Source organism: Cupressus sempervirens, chromosome 11, assembly GCF_028749045.1.
Source record: "Cupressus sempervirens isolate cs-2001-9-10 chromosome 11, ASM2874904v1, whole genome shotgun sequence".
Classification (NCBI taxonomy): Eukaryota; Viridiplantae; Streptophyta; class Pinopsida; order Cupressales; family Cupressaceae; genus Cupressus; species Cupressus sempervirens.
In genome coordinates this window covers 732,586,379-732,610,870 of record NC_143128.1, presented here as the reverse complement: position 1 = coordinate 732,610,870, position 24,492 = coordinate 732,586,379, and the positions used below count along the sequence as shown (strand labels likewise).

At 33.1% G+C, this 24,492-nt stretch overlaps 1 protein-coding gene across 1 annotated transcript; it reads right to left on the bottom strand.

The window, feature by feature from the left end:
* Positions 1 to 978: 978 nt before the first annotated feature.
* On the bottom strand, positions 979 to 3,955 carry LOC149531718 (uncharacterized). Its single transcript, XM_089809899.1, has 4 exons — positions 3,562 to 3,955; positions 3,146 to 3,402; positions 1,820 to 2,271; positions 979 to 1,648 (listed from the first exon to the last, which is right to left on the bottom strand). Exons 1-4 carry the CDS (start codon positions 3,660 to 3,662, stop codon positions 1,394 to 1,396), a joined length of 1,065 nt encoding a protein of 354 aa, XP_089666025.1. The 5' UTR covers positions 3,663 to 3,955; the 3' UTR covers positions 979 to 1,393.
* Between the last annotated feature and the right edge of the window lie 20,537 nt (positions 3,956 to 24,492).

The window sequence follows — 24,492 nt, the reverse complement described above, 5'->3', positions numbered from 1 at the left end:
ATTTGGATCTCAACTAACTCAAGTTTGAATCGATGTAGACTTTTAATGGAAACAAATGCAAAACCGAAGGTTTCATTAATAAAGACTTGTAATTAATAATATAACATAAATCATGCACTGGAAATCTTCCACTATATTAGTTATCAAACTAGTTGCCATCTTTACAAGATAAGAGCAAATGGGATTGCAGAACAAACTCAAAACAATCAAGTTGAAAGCATAGATGGGTCTATTATTAGTATTGCTTTTCATAGATATGTTTGACATCTATCTTCTATCTCCGTTACTTCAGATGTATAAACACTTGAACAATTACAGCTGTAACCACCCAGCATTTATGCAACTTCTCCTCTAGCCTCTGGCTCAGATCTAAATGCTCTTCCCACAGATCTAACACAGTCCCCCTGATTTTGAATCTTCAAGGAGGTCTAGTTGATGTATTTCTTTCTCAGCATATTTTCAAATAAATTAAACCTTTTTTTGAGAAAAAATAGAAAAGGACTTTGACGATTGTAATCTACTCCATTTGTTGGGAAGAAAAGATGCTAGGTGTAAACAGTTTGATCATTAGCAACAAGCTACAAGCTTATTAGAATAGATAGCATATTACATTGGATAAATGTAATCAAATATATTCACATGAACTAAGTTGAACAATAAAAGATAATTATCAAAATACAATGAAGTTTTTTTAAGTCTCAATAATCCATGACATTTGTCACAGAATGGTACCATATTTTACTCTAGACATCAAAGACAATTACACGGACTTGAAAATAGACATGCAATTACAATGAGAAGCTGGAGAGAACCATTATTGCCTGGGGAGAAGTCAAGACTACATATCACATAAATACAGACAAACACGTGATGAACCTTTTAGACTCTAGTTTCAGGATTTTTAAAAGACAATCAAATCAAGAATCAAATGAGTCTCATTGTTCTGTTACTTCCATTCCTAATAAACAAGAGAAACAATTACTTTCAGAAACTTTTAGTTATTTTGAAGATATAATACATTTTAGATTTACCCTGCTTGGAAAGACATTTGTTCTTCTGAACTATGCTATAATGAGAATGGCACTTGACTCCATGACAAAGATCATGTCTAAGCAAGAAAGACGTCAACAACTTTGAACTCTTCAATGCAGAGAACCCAAAGGCTAGAATAGGCAAAGCCACCTAACAATTTACGAAATGACTTGTACAGCTGATATTATAATATTAATACAGATCAACTATTAAGTCTAAACTGAATCAAGCTCACAGATTTCCTCCAGCCTATGAGATACTGAAAGGTTCAGCCCAAGTTATAATAAAGAATGGAAAAATTAGACTGACTGCAAAAATACAAGGATACAGATGGAATCTCAGGAAAATTTTGATAGTGAACCTATGGATCTATCCCTAATCCCTTCCGAGTTTTTTCGACAAACAAGTCCCTGGACTTTATCCTGCCAGGAAGGCAGCCGATGAAAGTACCAAACGGCAGCTGAGCAACCCCCGCGTTTCTTCCAAGAGAGACAATTCCCACTGGTGGGGCAGCCTTGTACACTTTCAACTTGCGATTGGAGCCCTTAAGTGAAATCTGAACATTGCCAGCCACAACTTTTGCTTGCTTCTCAGCCAAGAAACCTTGTTTGATTTCCTGTTTTATCAAGGCCACACTCTAGTCAATATGGAGATCGATCTCAATATGTTTATAAATGGTTTCAGTTAAATTTAACTTAAGTTGATCAAGGGATTGAAAGAAAACATTGATGCATACAGAAACAGCCTCCATAAACTAAGAAAATAAGAATTACAACTTTCAGCCCACCTTAATGTCTGTAATATCTCCAACTGCAAAGACATTAGTTTTCCCCCTTAAATGTAAAGATTCATCTACTTTGATGCGACCTTGTTTGTCAACAAGTTCTTTGAAAACAGAATTCTGAAGCCAGGATGAAGCAACACGCCTTCCAACACACACGAAATGGCAATCTGCATAGATATTCATTCCAGTTTGTGTGGTAAAGGTAGTGGTTGACTCTGAGAGGCCTTCCATATCAATGTATTCATTCAGGTATACCTCAATATGTTTAGAAACCAACCAGTCCAAGGTCTTCTGTGAAGCTTTTGGCCCAAGAAAATCAATGAGCCTGGAACCCTTGTGTATGAGAACTACCTTCTTCTCAGGGAAATCTACCTTGATTTCTGCTGCTAGCTCAACCCCAGTTGGCCCACCTCCAATAATCAGAACTGTCCGGGCGCTGCTGATTTTGTCATAATCTGAAGTCATCCAAGAAAATGGAGATTTATATTAATTTGGTTCTACATTTCACACAAAGCCATGATTAAGGTAGAAAGTGCAATCAAAGAGAGTAGTTCCTATAGACACAGAAGATGAGCAAAGCAAAAAGTTCAGAACTGCTTGAATGGATGGAAATGGCTATCCAGCTCCTAGAATGCACTGCATTACCCTGTTTGACATTATAATTTCTACATTACTGTACCGTAAAAGCTGCATAGCCTTTTGCATAGCCGTTTCCCATGATGTTATATTGTACATACCCTTGACCTCCTATAATGCATGAGAATGAGGTTGAATTGTATCAGATTTATAATGATATTGATCCATATATTTGGTTATTAGTTTATTTTGCTATTTCTTTCAAGTTAATATCACTAAAGCGTATCTGTACTTACAGTAAATAAACTGCTTGTTTGTAGCATAATCTAATTGGTTAATTATAGCGTTAATATCTGTCACTCAGTTTCAAGCTCTACTAGGGCATTGGGTTTGTGGATTTTAATCATTCATTCTTCTAGATTTAAACTTTGAGGGACCGTTGAGCTTGTGAGTTTGAACCAATCAACTTTCTAGCTTTGAACACTTGCCGAGCCAGTGTGCTGGCAGACTTTTAAGACTCGTGAATTTGGAATGTTTTACTATTGCATGTTCATATAAAAAATCTGGTCCTCCATTTATGACTTCATTTGACGAGAGACAAAAGATTCCCAAGGCACTAAACAAGAAAACCCCAAAGAAAAAAAAGTAAACAAGTGAACTGAAATTTATTCTATATCAACACCATCATCTAATTTTCACCTTGAGCCCAGATAAATCTAATTCTGTTCAATTTCATAAAGGATTTATGCCAACCTTCTTCAAACTGTTTAATCCTGTCTTGTTTGGAGGCAGGCCCATTAAATGTACTTCCCGTAGCAATCACCAGATAATCATAGGGAACGCGTTCTCCTGAAGCTGTGACAACCTCTGTATCTGTAGCACTCACAGCACTACTGATGATGAGCCGAGCATTTGCTAAATAATCATTGTGATTGCATAGAGACTTCTCTGCAAACTTCGGTTCCACCATACATCTCAGCATAGCCCACGGTATTTCAAAATACTCCTTCCTGTTAACGACCCATATATGATCATATTAATATGCTACAAACAAACGGACCTAAGAAATTTCGAAATAGGTGTGATGAAGAATTCACACCGAATCACATAAATTGACTATAAATAAACTTTTAAAGAACTGAATTGGGTTTGGCGAGGATTTCACATACGGATCAATAAGAGTGACATCTGCGTGAAATTGCAGAGATCTAACAACATGGGCACCTGCAACTCCACCTCCCACCACCACAACCCGTTTTACTTCAGCCATGGAGACAATGAAGTAACCTTTACAGGCTTATCTATTTCAATTCCTTTCGTATCTCCCGCAATTAGGGAATCCCATATTTCGAAGGTCATAAATAAACCATGGAAACGCCCGTCACCGGGTCCAAGCTTCGAACAAGTCTCTAACGCGGAAAGAAGACTAATACTCTGATTATACGCGCTGGCACTTTTAGACCCCAAATTCATAAGCTTGCATAGCTTGCAGATTAAGGAAAGCAAAAAATAAACGAATGGACCTTCACAGAACACTTTGAAAAGTAATCGGCTTGACTGAGCCCTGATGGATAGAAGTTTCCCTATTTTTACATGCCCAATCTTTATCCTTCTCATAAATCGAGCAAACAAATTAACATATTCCCCCCGACTTTTTTTTAATTATTTAATTATTAGTTCCTCCAGGAATACTTATGCATTCATGTCACTCCTACATTAATATGACCAATCAAATCAAAGAATTTAAAACATTATATGAAATTTCAAATGTTTATATCATTTTCTAATTTTTCATTATTTTATAAATCACATTTTTCATCCATTCTATTGATTCATATTATATTTAGTGGGGGAGAAAATTAATTTTCTTTCACAAAAATACAAATAATTTGTAACTTCATCTTGCATTAATGAATGCATTCTTTGCTGATAGGAAAAAAAATTAATCATTTTATCTTTCACCTCACAAAACAAGAACATGTCTAGTCAATATTAATTCTCAGTAACAATATAATTTCAATATGTTATATCTTTGTATTTGAATTTCTAATCTTTTTAAAACTTTGATTTTTTGATAAAAGCAGTTAAATTATTATTATTATTTTACTTTTGTAAAAATAAATTAAGCAATATTATTTTTTAATTATATTTTATAATAGTGTTTGTAATATGTATAATTGATAAGTGTTACAATTTGTAAATTATATCATTTATTATTATTAATATTTTATATTTAAAAAATTTATCATTTAGTTTAAATATATTTAAAACTTAAATATATATTTTAATTTTAAATATATATTTTAATATTAAATATATATTTTAATATTAAATTAATAATTATATTTTACATCAAAAAAACATACTAAAGAAATAACTACAAAAAAAGAAAAAATTCAATTTTAAAATATATGTAAATTATTATTAAGTTTTTATAAACTATGTATTAAAATTAAATAGTTATATTCTATTTCTTATTTATTACATCATATTTATTCATCAATGTCAAATTTATATGTATTGATTGTTGAGGGAGTTTTTCCAACTACTTATGGTTCTCTAGTAGCATGCATAACATGCTTAAACATATAATGTGATACTTCAAATGCTTCATCACTTCTTCAAGTTCTATAATTTAGATATTGGTATGGATAACTTTCCTCATTGCACATATTTTAAGTTGTCAATGTAGAAGGTGCAAATTTGTCTAAAGCATATGTATTGATCATAGTATGATATTAGGTAGTTAGTGCCATATTGGGTACTTTGGCCTCTTATTCTTGGGCTGAAATACCCAAATATATAATAATATAACATGAGAACTTAATAACAAAATATGAGTCATCCTATTAGATCACAAGTGCATTTCTAGGCAAAAATTAATGCGTTCACAATGTTAATTTAGAACTATTTAACCTTATTCTCACTCATCTACACCTCTACAACCATTATGCATTAGGTAGGAACTATGACGCATGCGTCTCTTTTTAAAATTGTATTTAGCATATTATTTTTTTAATAGAAAAGACTATTCATCCAAAAAATATTTAAAATTTAATATAGCATCAATAGAAATTATGAAATATTGTCCTAAGCTATGGTAAGATTATGCCATGCAATTTACTTTTTACGAGTGTACCACCATCCATTAGGGAGAGGAGATTAGAGGATGGGCAAGGAGCTTGGAGTGGTGTTTGATATGTTAAATTAAAAATAAATTTAAAAATGAGTTGCTATAAGATGTATAAGAATTATATTTCAAATAAAATTTTGTTAAATTTGTAAAATTACAAAATTACAAATATTAAATATTAAGATATAAGATTATGATTAATATTTTATGAATATTGTTGCTTATTATATGAAATTCTTAATGTTGGGTAGATCTATTCAAGATTGGTGGAATTATTACCATTCAAGAGACAATTCACTCAGCTTGTTCAAACAAAGAAGCATGCATGTTCATGAAATTGGACATTCCAAAAGCATACAATATGGTTGATTGGAGGTTCCTATGTAAGGTTTTGGAAGCTTTTGGATTTTCCCATCAATGGATCAACCTCATTTTCAAATTTATATCGACTCCCAAAATCTCCATTCTTATTAATGGAATGCCAGAAGGTTTTTTTGACATATCAAGGGGCATTAGATAGGGAGATCCATTATCTCCCTCTCTTTTCATCATCATGGTAGAGGCATTTGGGCGAGTTGTGACTGATGCGCATAAAAAGCAAAGCATTTTAGGTATTACAGTTACTAGAAATATACCTAACATTACTCGCCAACAATATGCAGATGATATCATCTTACTGGGCAAAAGTACCGTCGAAGAGGCTCTTGGTCTAAAAAAATCATAAAAATATATATGGAAGCCTTCGAACAGAAAGTTAATGAACTTAAATCTGAGATTTTCTTTATTAATACTAGACTAGATATATAACAATAAATATGCAAGATCATGGGATATAAAAAAAATGTTTTTTCTTGCAAATATCTCAGAATCGTCCTTGAGAAAGGAACAAAATCAAGTAAGGTATGGTGCAATACTTTGAAAAAAATGGATGCTAAGCTCAGTTGTTGGAAGGATAAATGGCTAACAAAGGTAGGAAAAAGTACCAAGATTAGATTAGTGTTATCTGCCATTCTAACCTTCCCTTTATCTTATCTTCCTTTATCCAAGCAGAACTTCCTTAAATTTGAAACCAAAATGTAGAATTTTCTGTGGAAGGACTGTGAAGAGGACAAAAAATTGGCACTTATCAAATGGGAGAACATATGTAAACCTAAGGATCTGGGTGGGCTAGGGATCAAGAATTTACAATGGCAAAATGTAGCCCTTGGGGAAAAACTTATTTGGCATCTCTATAACAAAAGAGAGCACAAATGGGCTAAAATTCTTTACAATAAATATCTTAATGAGGATGACCCTCTTTCAATTTTTAGGATGAAAAACCCACCTAAGGGGTAGAAAAGTTGGAACTTCATGATAAAATGTCACCATTTGATCTGTAAATATTTAACTTGGGATGTTGGTAAGGGCGATGAGGCCCTCTTTTGGGAAGATTCTTGGGATGGACAACCCCCCCTTCTTCAGAGTTGTATCCCATCAGATCTCAAATATAAACTAATTAATCTATGGGGTAATAAAGTCAATGACTACAAGACTATGGTTTCTATAGATGGTAATCTTAAATGGGTGTGGAAATCTTTGGAGGGTATGGGTGTGGATGTTGAGTTGGTTAAAGATTACGAAAATTTATTAGAAGATAGGAGGATTAAGCAATCAGAAAAGAGAGATGAACTAATTTGGACAACCTCTAATGATGGTAAGTATAGCATGAAAAATGGATATAGGGCTTTACTAGAATCCCAAATTTGGGAAAAAGTGGATATCCCGCTAAAGCTTTGCTGGAATTCTTCATGCCTTCCAAAAGAAGGATTCTTTTTATGGCTGGCTTTCCAAAAAAGAATTCTGACTATGGATAGGTTATTTAAACTTGGGTTTCAAGGTCCATCTAGATGTGTTTTATGCAAACAAAATTACAAAGATGCTAATCACATTCTTTTTAATTGTCCTTTTTCCCAAAACTGTTGGGAATGGCTTAGGCATATGTTGGGATGGTCGACCCCTTTCCCAAAATCTCTATCTGATCTTCTTAAGGGTTGGCCCATGAATTTGGTAAAGGGTGTCTACAATAAGCTATGGAATATTTTCACATCCATTGTGGCATGGGAAATATGGAAGGAAAGAAATCGACATATTTTTCATAACTTAGAATTGAAACCTGAAGAGTTAATTTTAAAAATGGAAGCTAGCATTGTTGAGACTACTAATTCACACCTTAGAAATTTGTGGATAGAAGAAGGATCCTTCTCCAGTTGGGATGGGCAAATGAAGAAGCACTGGTATAATTTGATTAATCCTCCCCTATTCTATCTAAAGAATAATAAAGAGGCTAGAAAAAATTGTAGATGGGTTCTGCCACCAAATGGTTGGGTCAAACTGAACTTTGATGGTGTTGCTTGAGGTAATCCAAGTGCAGTTGGTATTGGATGCATCATTAATGATGACTCTAGACATTGGGTAGCAAAAAAAGCTATGTCTATCAAACCAACTTCTAACAATCTAGCAAAATTAGAGGCTTTGAATCAAGGTCTTCAATTGTGTCACATGTTAAAATTATCTAAAGTTGTCATTGAAGGAGACTCACAGATTGTCTTAAATGCTATCAGAAAATGATCTACTCCTAATTGGGTACTCAAGTCTCAGTTAGAAGAAGTCCTCGCTTTGCTGGATAAGCTTGAAGATAGCAGGATCTATCATATTTTTAGGGAAGGGAATCAGAAAGTGGACCATTTAGAAAATATGGGGGTGGATGGAGCCAATTCCTTGCTCTTCAAAGACAGCTCATCTTCTCCAAGATAATCTTGGTCACTTAGCTTATTTGTTGTTTTTTTCTTTCCTCCTATTAATTTATCATTTATTTTTCAAATATATATGTTTATACACACACACACACACACACACACACACACACACACACACACACATATTCTTCTATGTAAATAAATTCTTATATTTACATAAATATTTAATCTCCTTTTATTGATTAATTTTATCTCTTCTTTGTATTGTTTTCCTATCTACTTCTCTGGCATGCCTTGGTAGAAATTTATTAATATATGTTATCCTATCTTTAATATATTGCTATTCTATCCTTAGTATTATTAGCTCGATCATTCTTCATCATGAATTGGGATGGTTTTCAATTATCCTTGTAGTCATAGCTAGCTTTAGCTTTTATCCCATGACATAATCATTTATCAGTTAGGGCCAGTTCGTGATAAGTATTCTTGGATGACATCATTTGGTAGTGTCATGCTATGTTGTTTCTAGGTGCTTCCTTCTCCTTTTAACTGGGTATCAGATGCTATCTCTTTCACTTTCCAATCTCTTTCCCTGGATATGGATTCGAATATCTATGTGTATCATCCAAAAATTGAACCATGGCATTTTGTGGAAATGTAAAACCAAAGAGATGGAATAGAATTCTCAACCTAGTTGATGACATGACTCAGATTGCCATTAGCAGAGTTATTGGGGAAGGGGTCTAAGACTACCAATACTCATGGAAGACTAACAGTGACAGTATCAGGTCCTTCATTGGATGCCTGGCCAAAGCTAAGGTTGAGGCATGAGACATTATTAGACTTTGTCGTGACTTATTTGTTCTAACATGACAAAAGGGTTTGGAACAAGTAGTTCATAACATTGATGGTAAACTTTGGATTCCTTTGCTAGAAAAGTATATGAAGCTGTCTTTGGGTTCCCTGGGTCTAGAAACTGCATATTAGTGTCCATCACTAGTAATTTGTGAAAGCCTTGCTTTCTATTGTGAGTGGCCAAAAATGGAAGCCAGCATCCATTTTCTGCTTTGTTGGAGAGGGATTATCGTAGACAAAAGTAGAGATTGGTTAATTAATTATCTCCATTTGTTCAATACATACATCCAACTGGGAGAGGTATTTGACAAGCTCAACCCCCTAAATTTCTGCGCTCTGAACTCGAAAAAACTAGTAGGGCCACAGGTCGACTTCAAATTTTTGCCAAACTATTTTGTGGAACAACCTAATGATATTCCAGAAGTGATAATGGTGTACTAAAGTAAAGGTGCTACCTCTGATGGCTTTTTGGGTATTTTACTATGTTATAATAGGGTTAGTACTTTGGTAGCTAATAGGCAACCTTTTTAGTGTTGGTTTGTAATGATCTGAAGGGCTAATTTCTATATAAGGCTTCTCTAATTATAAACTCAGTTTGATAGTCAAGTAGTTCAAAGACTTATATGAACGAAGTAAAGATCTCGTTTAAATATCATGTATATATATTACTCTAAATATATGAAGCTTACTAGATTTTATAATTTCTCTGTATTAGATATGTTCATGGATGCTCGCAAGGCTTTTTAGTATCTAGGTTTTTCTATTCTATTTATTTTAAGGTTCATTCTTTTCAATCATGATAGGATTCAGTGCGATATTAACTTTAGGGATTCTTATTATGTGTTTTTTGCTCTCTTTTGTCATCCTTATGCTAGTTACTCTTATGAATGCTCATTTTAATCACTCATGTGTTTAAGTTAGGTTTACATAGAACTTTGTTGATTTGATGCATTGATGCTCTATATGTAGAAAAATGAATGATTATTCATATTGGAATCCTCGAATGGTAATAAACTCCTCTGGGTGCTGTATACTATATATGTAGTTCTTTTCCTAACATTCGATTGCATTTTTCTAGGGAGTTCTATTTCAATTGTCTATATCAATATGCCCTAGATTCGTTTTGGTATGTTTGAGTTATGATCAATTGAGGTTTTTTATGGATTGGTTATGGGAGGGTATGGAAAAATGTTATACGATGTTAGTATAGCTTCATAGCTTGTTTGTAAATCTATTTAGACGGGCTAATTCAAAGTAGGATTTTAGGATTGTAGTGTGATGCCCTGTTACCTGTAGTAAGATAAGAGGCTAGTAGGGTGTCAGTTTTGTCTGGCTCATCTGAGAATCTGTTTGGATTTGGTGTTATTTTGTTTGATGGTGCAGAGTTGTATTGTTTGTCTTTGTTAGTGGTCCCTCAATGCATATTTGTAGATCCAGTTCAAGGCTTGACTGGAATTTTCATTAAAGGCTTATTGTGCTTACTCTTTAAGTCTTTTTGAATCGTTTCATTCAGTTTTAGTTGTATGGAAGTAAGGTGGGTTGTTTTTTCATGAATTCCTATTTTAATGAAGTGCTTTAATTCTGATATGCTCATAACTATTTGATTGGGGATTATGGATGTCTGGGCTACAATACTCAACATGCTTCTCGAGCTTCTTTACTAGTTGACTTCTTAGAATTATATTTAGTATCGAATGTTCTTGGATTTTGGAGGTTTTCCCTATGATCTCGTTTTAAGGTTGGTACTCTGTGTCGACCAAAATTTGGAAATTATCTAGGATGGGTTACATTGAGATTTTCTTTACTAAGTTCTCCACATTATATTTGCATATTATTGGTTTAATTAGTGGAATTCATAATATATGGTGGTTAATGCGATTGGTTTTCATTGATCTTTTCTTCTATGATGCTTATGTTACTATTGGGTAAAGTTTTTATGTGTTGGCATCTAAAGTTGGGCATGCAGTTTTGGGGTGATGGCTAGAGTATGAAAAAGGAATTGGTATTAGATATCTTCGATCATGCTTATTGGAAGTGAGCATTCGTATTTAAATCCATTTATTGGTTTTGTGATTGACTTGATCTTGTTTTGACCTCTAATCATTCTTTAATGACCGGTTTGGTAAGGCATTTTTAGTTTTAAGATTTTGATGTATAGAGGAGATCTTATTTGCATCAATTGTGGTCTTTCTTTATTATTTTTAGGATTTATGTATTGTCTTGCTTTAGTAGGAATTTTATCTTAACATTTATTATTAACCAGTTTGATTGCAAGATAGTCAGATAGGGATGAGCGCATTTGGGCTCTATGCTTTAGAAAAAGGAAATATTGGAATCCTTGTGATGGTGGCTTCTTAGAGCGATTTATATGATTATCAATGTACTAAATTATTTTTAATGTAACGGATAGGATTTTCTGACTAGGTATGCCCCTTTTATGCTGTAATAATATAGGACTGAGGTCTCGGGCTAGACTGGAGGTTTTCTTTCCTCGTTCTTTCCTACCAGTGCCCATTCGAATAGTGGAATGCTATTGTAATTATTTTATTAGTAATAATATAATATCATGGTCTTGGCCATTTACCGATCAAAAAAAAAAAATTAAAATATATATATATATATATATATATGAAATTCTTATTCAATGAAATTAACCATATGTGAAAATAGAAATTGGGCAATGAAGTGTTCGATAAATTTGACAATAGCACCACATGAATTGCAAACATGGAAACACCAACATAGAAAACAGTTCTGATTTTAAGTTAGGATTGTTAGCATAACCAACAATAATGTATGCAATATTAGCTACAAACCCTTATAAATTGACCATATTAGGATCAAAATAGTCCTTGAGATACTAAGGGGGCTCTTGGGCATTTGTGATGCTTAAGGGACTCATAGGCATCCTCGAGACGTCCCAACGACTCTTGGTGATGTTAGCATCTATGAAACAAGGTAATCAAAATTAAAAATTCAAGTTCCCTTCTTTTACATTAGAACTAAATGAAGGAGAGGCCAATTATAGAAAATAATAAAGTGTTGTACATATTTGTTTCTAGAAGTGTGTGTGTGTGCGCGTGTGCCTGTCTGTGTTAAAATATGGATGCACCACTCTTTGGCATTGCTTGTTGAGTTTAGGTCATTTTGTATATGTATATGCTCAGATTCTATGCAGATTGCAGATATCAGGCATCAACTTCCTTAAATTGCTAGGATGAGCGTGCACTATCACAATATCACAATGGTAAAAGAGGGGAGATAATTCTCGAGTCCACATCCTAATCTTAAGCCAATTGTCCTAGAAAGTGAAACAAGTATCTAAGTTGTTTACCCATCCGAATTCATCAAGTGACGAGAACTCATGATTTTGACCCTTGAGTTTGATCTAGTACTCTGTTCTTTAAATTGGGTTTTCGTATTTAGTTTTGTGGATATGTTGTGCTTTTTAGTTATAATTAAATCAAATTAAAAGATAATTTAATGATTTAATTTAATAAAAAATTTACAAAGAAAAATTAATATTTAATTAATTGAGAAATTACTTAAATAAAAGAATTAAATTTAAAAGATTTAATTAAAGTTCTAATTTTGGTGTAATCATAATTATTTAATTTAATAATAATATATTTATGAGTTTTATTTTTAAAATAAACTCTAAATATTATTATTAGTTAAATTAATAAATATTTTATTAAAGACATCTTGTGATTTAATAAGAGAGAGAAAAAATTGATTTAATAAAGTTATTTTAATTAAATTGCAAAAAGGTTGCACATGAAAATTAAAATATAATAAAATAATTAAGGAAAAAGATTTCGTGTGATTGCAAAATTAAAGCTCTAATTTGGGAAAAGCTCTTTATTAAGAAATTAGAGCTTATTTCTCCATACAAAGGTTTAGAGGAGCCAATTTCCAAGAAGAGGATTTCAAAAGAAAGAGAAATTGCTTGTGAGTTTCGTGCATTCAGTTGTTTTAGCATCAGATCCAAGTAGGATCTTGTAGGTTTTTATGCAGTAGTTTCTTTTTTTGAAATATCTGTCTTCTCCGTATCTAAATAAAATTGTTTTCAGAATTCAATTGGATTGAAACCCTTGTTTGTGAATTTATCGTTCTTCATTTGAGAAATATCTGTAAAGGAATAGAAAATTTGAAACCCTTGTCTTGTAAATTTTAAAGATCCATGTTCTTGACTGATTACAATTCAAGTAGGGTTTGAAAAAGAAATGAGATTTTGATATACAAGATTCAATTGGTTGTTTGAATTTGTTCTATCAGATATATATATATATATATTAGGCAAGAATCTACAACACAACAATAACTTGTGAGCCTCTCATTGGGGAGGTCTTGGGTTCAAAACCACTCAAGCTTAATGCATAATAATAATTAATCTTCACAAATAATAATAAATAAATGATAAATAATCAAGGCTTTGGTCAATTACCTATCAAACATACATACATACATACATATATACACACATACATAATTACCACAATAAATTAGTTTACTATGATAATTTTACATATATATATATATATATATATATATATATATATATATATATATATATATATATATATATATATATATATATATATATATATATATATATATATATATATATATATATATATATATATATTAAAATAGGGTTTTTTTGAAAATTACCAATAAAAATTCAGACTGGCAATTTTAATGAGGGGTAAGATGTGTTTTTTTTTTTAAAAATAAAAAAATGAAAAGGTGGGCGGGGCCACCAACCCCCCACCTACTACCTTAATACCGCTACATGATAGTTGTTGCTACCATAGCAGCAAGTACTATCGTAATGCAATACATTATTGCTACTGTAGCAACGACATTGCCGTGGTAGTGAAGGAATGGTCAGTGGGCCTTAAACATTCTTTTATCAATTTTTTTGTATTTTTTTAATTTAATTTATTAATTCATTAATTTAGTTTTATTTTTAAAATTTAATATATTAAATTTAAAATTAAATTTTTTTTAATATAGTTTGTGATTAATAAAAATAAAAATAAATTAAATTAAAAGATTTTGTTATATTGAATAGTTAATATTATATGATTAATAATAGTAATTATAATTATTAATAAAGAAATATTATACTTTAATAGTTAATAGTTATTATTTTAATAAATAATTATTATTATTTAATTTTAATAATATGTATTTTAAGATATATTTTAGTTATTAAATTACAAGTTTTGGAAATGGTTTTCTATTTTAAACCATAGGTTATAATTGGATTTTTTATTGTTAAATCTAATATTGATTTAATTGAATGGTCATTATAAACTTTTAGGGATGCATTTTTAAATGAAGTATGTAAACTTGAACCCTGATGTTTGTAAATCAAAATCATGTGTTTTCAAAACCAAACAAAATCTATGAAACTGCATTGCTATGTTGTATGTTTTCTTTTGTATTAGGTTTCAGGTTTGACTTAGTACTTGGACCAATTAGGATGTTTACTAGAGGCTTGGGGTTTTTTTTCTATGATGATGTTTTGTATATAATCTTTTATACCTGGCCATGGTGATGTGTCACGTATTTTCTATGACGAGTTTGATCAAATGTTTGTAGTGCTTTCTAGTTTCTTGTGTAGAACTGAGGTGAATGGTATGATTTTATTGGAGTAACCTTTGAGTCTTCAATCAATTATCTTTTGATGTTTTCTAGTTGCTTATATAGAGCTGAGGTGATTATGGTGATTTTTCTAGTGCAACCTTTGAGTTTTGATCAATTGTCTTTTGATGCTTTCTAGTTGCTTGTATAGGACTGAGGTGATTATTGTGATTGGTCTTTAGGTGCTTTCTAGTTGCTTGTAAAGGATTGAGGTGAATACTATGTTTAATCTTTAGGTGCTTTCTAGTTGTTGGCAAAGGACTGAGGTGAATACTATGTTTTATTGATAGGTGCTTTCTAGTTTCTTGTAAAGGACTGAGGTGAAAATTGTGATTTTATGAGTTGTACTTTTTATGATCCTAGGGTAGGTAATCTGTGTGTACATTGGGAAGTAGCTTGCAATGGAGGCTATAACCCTAAGTGGTTGCCTGGGTAACCCATTGTAAGTTGTAATAATAAGTGATAACATTTCATTAAATGGGAATAAAAGGAATTAATAAGAGTCTATGTTTTTCCTCGCTCATGCCTCAAGTGCTAGTATAGGCTAGGATGGGAGTAGAGAGGACACTTGGTTGCAACTTTCTTAATTAGTATGCCTTTTCTGTATGAAAGGATATTGGTGCCACATAGAAACACTAGGGGGCAGAGTCTAGAGAGGCTGCCACGGTAACCTTAGAGTTGGGTCATGAGATGACATGTACCCACTTACATAGTAGAACTCCTATGTGTATTTTTGCCTCTAGGATTAGATGATACTTATGTCTTGGTACCTTTGAGATAAATTTCTATCAAGATTTCCTTGGCCTAGATGTTGGTTATGACTTGTGGATTGTTTATATGTTTGGGACTTGAGACTATCTCCTCAACACGATATGAGTGGGCCATTTAGGTTCCACGAGGTATGGTGGTAGTGCATTTTTCTTATACCATTGAGATCTAATAGTTGGATGGCATTGCTAGATGTACCTGTGTAGTTGTTCCTTTCTTTCTAATCTTGTATTTCTATTGGATCGTTATATTCTGTTATATTATACATGGTTTTCTAGAGATCTTATGAGATGATGTATTTTATTGACGATGTCTATTTTTTGAGCTTTTCATACCCTATGACTTGTATAGTGGATGATTATGCATTTTGGTTATGCCAAGTACCATCCTTTGTAATTGTATATTATTTATTAGATTCGTACTTGTAGTTATCTTTTGATATGAAATTGTTGTGTATTAGATTTAGGATTAATAAAACATATATAAATGTGATTCAATGTCATGGGACCCTTAAGAGATGTAATATGTTTTGATGGTTGTATGTATGTGAATTATTGCATTCGCTATATTTTATTTGTTGCTGTTTAATTATTATCTTTAAAATAAAATGTTTAACAAAATTAGTAAAATTTTAGGTTAATTTATTTTGGGTTCCCTGGCAGAGCTTTACACTTTTACTTGAGTAATCATGTTACACGATTGATTTTTTCAAGTTTCTATTGTTCTATAGGTCATGACATGAGAAAAAAATCTAGAAAAACCTTTGAAAGTCTCTACAAATTTTATCTTCATGGCATTCATCACTAACTAACATGTGAATAGTAACTTGGAGAGATGTTAAACAATTTTAGTAATAATATGGTATTTGTTGAAGTTGATGAAAGATCAACCCCACAGATCCCAAGAATCACCTACATGCAAACACTTGTCATAGAAGAGAGAAGCAAAAAGTTATGGAGGTTGGAATTGCTAGATCCATAGATGAGACATTCTTGAGAGCAATAAAGAAATTTCTATTAATTACAAAGTGAGATTGTCATTATAAAGGAGATCGAAACACTAAAAAGGTCTTTAAAGCTAGGTTACATAATGATAATTAATAAAAGAATTAATTATTATATGCCTAAAGTTTAGCTTAAGCAAACTAGAGTTAATTAGGAACTATCTAATTACTCTAACACACCCCCTTTAGATAAAACTTAGGGAGTAGCTAAAAACATAGAAACTACAACAGAAAGTAGATTAGGGTCCCAACAACAAGGCCTGATGAGGTACCCATGCACAACCAAATCTTTGAAAAGAGGAGAAATAGAAAAACCACATGGAAAATCCCTACTCCCAAAAGAGATGGAAAAACATGTTGAAAGAAACTAGTGAAGGACTAAAGAAGCCTCCAAACTAGGGATTTGTTGGTCATTTTTGCCTTCCTACCAAAATTGCCATACTGGAATTCAAACCCAATTAACGTTCATAATACTCAAATGTTCAAATATGAGGCATAGAAATACCTTATATTAAACTTAGGTTATCACCCTTTTTTCCTAAGTGTTTGCTCAATTTAATATTTTTGTAGGGCCACAACTTTTCCTATTGTCAGATCTTCCTAGATCTATGACCCTCACCTTGTCACCTTATAAAGTTACAAGGATTTTATGGAAGGTGTCATAATGACATTTTGACATGTGGATATGATGATCTCTTTCCCTTGGTAGGCCACAAAAGCATAGACTTGTCAAACAGGGTGGCACACAGACTAGTCCTGATTGGTTTGAATTCTAGCATGGTCAATAAAATGCGTGTTTCTAGGCTGTTAGATGGAGGGAGATCAACTATCCTCTCTATGTTGTTATGAAAAGCTGTGAGTATTTTAACTTATGTGAAAAATTGAGAGGTTTACATGTGGACTCATGAACCTAGTCATGTTGTGTGGGCCACAATGTGAAAAGGTGATGAGTGAGACTAAGATGGCGTATAATGGGCATTTCATTGGCTTAGACTCTAACATGGTTAGTTTAGTGAGCCACATGTTCTTAGCTTTTGCTTTCTCTATCAGATGATGGAAGATCAACATCTCTCATTATGTTGCTATAGGAAAATGATTGATCTTTAGTCATAGTGACATAGCAAGGATTTTCCAGGTCTCTTGGCGGGCCCAGTTTGGCAAGCATAGTTAAGTTGATATTGTGGTTAAAGTTAACAATATTGTAAGCCTTCGTGGTCAAGTTTTAAAGGGTGGTGTAGTTAGTTAAATGATGCAGTCAAATGCATGAAGAATCCATGAGGTGGCAAAAGGAAATAATATGGTTGTTCCATGTAGAGGTTTTTGGTTGCTTGGCTAGGTTGACTTGCTCACTTTGCTAATTCGTAAGCCAAAAACAAAGGGAATTGGGTTTTCTTGCATGATCTGATCTTTTTGATTGATCTCAACCACTCTAGAGTTATTGCTTTGCTAAAAATGATGTAGAGGCACTCTTTCCAACATCTGATTGTCCATTTTGAGAAATTTTGGCATTGATTGGCACTGTTTCTATCACTTCAAGTTTTCTCCAATTAGGGTTTCCATGATTTTCATGCCTCTACAAGCATACCAGATCAAATATATTGTTTGGATCATCTTGATTGTTCTCTGAAGACTTAATAGTAGTGATTGTGGAGTAATTTTCAGTTGAAAATATCTCAGTTATGCCTGAACTATAAAGACAAATTGTGTAATCTTTCTTAGGGTTGACTCTTCTCATTTTTCTCTAGCATTGCTCTAGCATGCTACTATAAATTCCCTTATCCTTTGAACTATATGGCATTATGCCTTATCTCCTTCAGCCATTGATGTATTATGCAAGACTTATTTGCTTCTCATTAGTGTATTGTGGATATCTACAATTTTGTGTGACTGTCTCTCTTTGACTTATGAATGATATATAAGTGAATCTCATGTTCCTTATGTCATTTATTTGGGTTTTCTAATCTAGATGTGATTGTTAGATTAAAACAAGTTTGGATGTGTATATCTTTTGGTGTCATGATGGTTCAAAAGTGCATGTATGGGCATAGATTGGTTTGAACACTCTATTTTGGTGCATCACCCGTTAGGTTAGAGTACATAGATTTGCTTTCATGCATTCCTTCTCCCTTTTCCTCTCCAAGTGTAGCTAGGTGCACAGTAATAGTGAAGGAAGTTGACCTTCTCTGGAGACTCATCCTCATAGTTCAAGTCCCACAACTTAGAGTTTATTTCCATGTTTCACAAGGTTGTCCTTAGGTAAAAACTTTGGCCAAAGGGTGCAAAATTTTGTGACAACAACTTTTGGTATGCCTGGTGGGACAAGGTTTAGAATATTTTAAAGCCTACTAGTGTCAAAAGAGAAGAATTTCAAGTTGAAACTGAGAAGATAGTGCTGCTCTCAGTATTTCAGTCCTTCAAGAGGCTATTTTCCACAAAGCACTTGGCAACTCTACACCTTTCATATATGGTTTCAGACTATACTTGTTGTGATTCATGCCCAAAGTTGAAACAAGGGCATCTTCTAGAGGTAAATTTTAGTATCACAAGCTTTCATTTTCAAATCTTAGAGGAAGAAAGAGTATCTTTATTACCAATTAGGAGTATAGAGGAAATACATACCCCTGCAAGATCAATCTTCACTCCTCTTGTTGTGAGATCTCAACCTAGAAAGCCATCAACTCATATTAATAGACCATTTTCTTATATGACTAGAGCGCGTGCTTTTGCTACCTTTAATGGTGGAAGTCCTCTTTTATTGGCCCAAAGACATGACATACCAGTAGTTGCACTTAAAAGTATACTTGAATTTACTAGTGAAACTTCTATCTCTCCCTTAGAACACATTCAAGAGGTCGCAAATGTTTGTAATGTACATGGAATATCTAAAGATGATATTGTAGTTAGGCTTCTAGCCTCATTCTTGAAAGGAAAAGCATTACAATGGTATAGAGGTTTAGCTCATAATTATATAACTAATTGGGATGGGTTAGGAGCAGCCCTATGCAAACATTTTGAGGATAGAAGTTATCACCTATCACTTTTGGAATAATTAACAATTATAAAAAGAGCCCCCATGAATGTATGACTAATTTTTCTACTATAGATTTTAGAAGACATGGGATAGAATACCTACCTCAACGAAACCTACCCCTAGTAATGCCTTCTTGCATTACCTTAGAGTTTTTACCAATGATATTGCCACTAAAATCCAAACCATGGGAGGAGATACCTTACCTGATGCCTATGAAATAGCAATAAGGGCAAAAAACATATTGATACAAGGAGGAAAGTTAGCTCTAAGGCCTCCTATGCCCTTCTTCCTTGATATGCCAAATCATCAACCAATAATGGCCCCTATTCCCACACCTTCCACATCACAACCCTTTTCTCTAGCCCCTTAATCTTCCACATCTTCAAATGGAATGGATGAGATTAAAGAGATGATGCAGTCAATAATGCAAAGCATAGATAGGAGATTGCAAGGTCAAGAGAAGAAGCTACAGGATGGTCTCTCAGTGATGTAGAAATTTGGCAATAAGATGGTGACTTTGGAAAGGGAGTAGGCTCAAGGTAATAAGGCTTCTCAAATACAATATCAAAACCCTTCAAATGGTAGCCCCCCAAATCATGATCATGGGAACGATTCTTTTGATCAAAGTAGGCAGAATAGTCATGCTTCTATGTCAAATGCAAATCAAAGTAGGGCCATAGTCCCTCAAAACAATATGGTTCAAGATTAAGATTTTTGCTCCTCTTGCAATTACTCCTATGCCTATTGTATGTGTCAAAAGGCTGAATCTTATTGGCTTTAACCACTCAAGAGCCTGCAACAAGATAGTCATATAATGAGAGCTATCCCAAAGATGCCTTACACATGCAAAGACAAGGTGATTTCTCCTTTATGAATCATCAGGTGGAGGAACATTGTAATGTAAACTAGGACTCCATTGCTCACAATACTAGGAGAAAAATAAGAGCTCTTGAAGATGCTACTCCTCATCCTCCTAATCAAGCCTCAACATCAAATGAAGTACCTAATGTACAAGCACCAAATGATCAATCCAATGCTCCTCAACAATAAAGACAGAACAATAATAGAGGAGATGTGAATAGTCCCTAAGTTATTCCATCTCAATCTTCCATACATACAACTCCAAAAGATTCTACCAAAGCATCTAATGCCTCATTCAATATAGTAGAGAAGATGAAGAAGACAAATGTGAATATTTCTATGTGGGATGTTATTGCTACTATACCTATGCAAAAGAGGTTGTTGCAACAAGAATTGGAAAGTATTGAACCAAGGGATTAACCATAAAGAGAAGAAAGTGCCACAAGTCAGGTACAATCATCAAGGAAGGTAGAAAAATGTAAAAAGGTGAGAACTCCTACATTTTATGTTTCTCTAATTATAGGGGATAAGCTAGTCCACAATTGCATGATTGATTTAGGGGCTAGTAGGTCGGTGATGCCTAAGTGTGTCACTAATTCTTTAGAAATGAAAAATAAGCTCATTGTTAGGGATGTGTTACAGTTGGATGGTAGTACTATCAAGATTGTAGGGATCCTTAGGAATGTGGAAATGGGCCTACATGCATGCCTTGGTTGTACTATAATTTAGTATATATTAGCTGTTGAGGTCAAGCCACACTTTTCTATTTGTCTCTCAAGAGATTTCACTACCCAAATAGGTGGCTACATATCCTCTGATTGGTCATACATGTTTTTTAGAATGAGATATGGAACGAAGGCTTTAATCAGAACAGAGCCTCTAGCCCTCCATCATATTGAGCCCTACACTCCTAATCTCATCAATATGAACTGTACCATCTTAGAGATAGATGAAAATGATATAGTAAATGAGCCTACTACTTCCCTAGTAGAGACACCTAATTTTCTCTTAGATGAATGGGCTAATGCATACCAGTTTGATCCTTTATCAAAAACCCTAGAGATGGGCCTTGGTACATATTGCATATCAAAAATTGATGCTATTGTCCCCAACCTTATGAAGACCAAAGAAGATACAAGTGGGATATGGAGTATGTTTTTTGATGGATCAAGAAATAAAAATGGATTAGGTGCTAGTGTGATGTTGATTTCTTCTGCACTAGAAAGGTACTACTTCTCCTTTAGGCTTCAATTCAGTTGTGTCAATAATGTGGTCGAGTATGAATCCTTGATTTAGGGTCTCCTACTTGCTCAAAAAAGAGGAATTCAAGCCTTAAGTGTATATAGAGATAGTGAGTTGGTGGTTAATCAGGTAAGAAACTAGAATGTCACTAAGAATGGCTTGCTCAAGTCTTATAGAGTATGGGAATTGCTTTGAGGGTTTCAATGCATTTAATATTCAAAGAATCCCTAGGAAAAATAATGGATATGCTGATAGACTTGCAGCCATTGGTGCATCTTATGATGTGCCAAGGAATCTTGAGGAGGAGAAGAAGCAACAAATTAGAGTGGTAGTTAGACCTACAATTCTTGACAACAACACCGATTATCAAGTCTTTGAATTTGATGCACAAATTGTAAGTTTCTTGCAAAATGAACTATAATTCTCAGAGAGAAACCAATCTAGGTTGCATGACCAGTATGGGGATCAGATCATCAATCTCAATTCCAACAAGTTTCCTAAGGGTCTCATTACCTCAGAGAGTGTCTTCAATCCTAATGACCAAGCAAGAGATAGAAGCATAAACTTACCTGTTGACAAAGATGATTATACACCAGTTGTGGTTGTTGATGGAAAAACCTTAAACATGGGAAAGGTATGTTCTAAAATTAAGCAAGAAAGTTTTATTCATCTATATCAAGAATTTAGTGGTGTTTACATGGACATACGATTGTTAGCTTAAAGAATAAATTTGAAAACTGAGTGTCAATACACTTAACCAAGATCAAGAATAGGTGCTGAGTGCAATAGATGCCGAGTAATCTTCAGGTGCCGAGTAAAGTGTAGGTGCCGAGTAAAGTGTAAATGCCGAGTGAAGATCAGGTGCCGAGTAAAGTTTAGATGCCGAGTAACACAGTTTTGTGTAAGTGCCGAGTAACTCAGTAGAACAACATGTGCCAAGCAACAGAAATATTTTAGGAGCCGACTAATCCAGGATATCAGCATAAGAGTTTGGAATTGCACAAACTATGATGAAAACAGTCTTTACAGCCGACATAAGGAAATCTCGAAGGATTTAATGATCAGATCGAATCTTTTATATTTCCTATGTAATTTGCATGCAGCCAATAAGAAAAATGATAAAGGCATGCAACCAATCAGCAAAAGATAAGTATTAAGCAGAAATGAAGATTGAATATGGATCGTAGATCCAGACCTAACCCTAAATCCTCTAATGTCTTTATAAGGAAGACGATATCTCATAGAGAAGATATGATAGAGAAGGAGATGATGAAGATGATGATATAGAGGAGAAGATATAGAGTGGTTGATATACTATTTTCAGAAGCAAAAGATATCAGATCACAAAGGATCAAGATCAGACGAAGCAGAACAGAGCCAGCATTCAGCAATCAAGGATTGTAAACTATCAGGTTCATTTTACCTAATACTTTCTAGCCATTGTATTAGCATGGAAATCCTATGGTGATAGGTTAGCTTAACAACTATTTCATTGATCCTAGAGATAGGTGATTAAATCCTTTAACAGGGTGAAACTTCATGTTAAGTGTTTGTAAATCCTCTAACCAGGTCACTATTGACACAGTGTAAAGCCTTTAACAGGGCAAACCATCAGAAGTGGTTAAACAATATTGCTGCAATAATTTTTGTGGGTATCATCCCCACCCCAGTTTTACCTTCTTATTCCTGGAGGGTTTCTGGGTTACCAATTTCAGGTGTTATGTGTTATTGATGCATGTGTTAGTTTCATGTTTACTTAATGTATTTACATGCATGCAATTTATTTCCACATAAAAGTTTTATAGGACAAATTTTAGTACTTCTGATTCACCCCCCCCTCTCATAAGTACTCTTTCCACATTTGAATATTCCAACAACGATGATCTAAAAGGTTTTCACCCAAGTTTGTTTCAACATACCATAGATTTAATTGATAATGTCAAATTTGTAAGGTAGAAACAAAGCCCAGTGAGTCCTAAAAGGTAAAAGCATAAACCTGTGTCACCCTTTTATAAAGGAAAAGGCTAACAAAAGTATAATTGTTCACCTTCAATGGCATAGAACTAGTATTATTTTTTAGAATTTGGAAATGAAGTAAACTAATGGAATGTATAGAAATGGATGAAGTTTAGGATTATAATTTTTAATAATTATTTGGAATAAGAATTGATATATTTTCCTAATTTTTAAAGACAACTTTTTAGTTGCTAAAAATGCTAAAAATTAGTGGTCTAGTTCCCACAACAAAACTATATGGAAATAAACTCATTTCCCTTCAATCTCAACTTACGCTATAGATAACATATATAGCTAGAACAATCAAGAAAAAAGTTGGCTTTCAACCTATAATTTCTCTTTTATAACAATTCAAATTTCAACTCACCTGAAATTGATAGTTTTCATCTCCCACCACATTTTTATAAATAAATCTATTCTAACCAAAAGAGAAATTATACATTCTAGAAGATGATTCTCTCCTTTGGAATGTCATATGATTTTATTTATTTTTTATCTAATTTATTAATTTTTTCTTTCTTAAAATCGACATCTTCTCGAGTGTTAAAATACATACTTGTAGAAATTTTCAATTACAATAAACATATCTAATTAAAACACTACAAATTTTATATGAGAATATTCTTGAATTTTAGCTCTATAAAATGGTTTCTATATGTTAGTAAAAAAAATCATTAAAAATAGTAAGAGTTATTGAAATGTCAGTTTTGTGAAATTATTATATTTCTTTAGTAATTAGATACAAACTAGTATAAAACATGCATTTAATAGACATTTCAAATTTTAAAAGTGTGAGACCATATA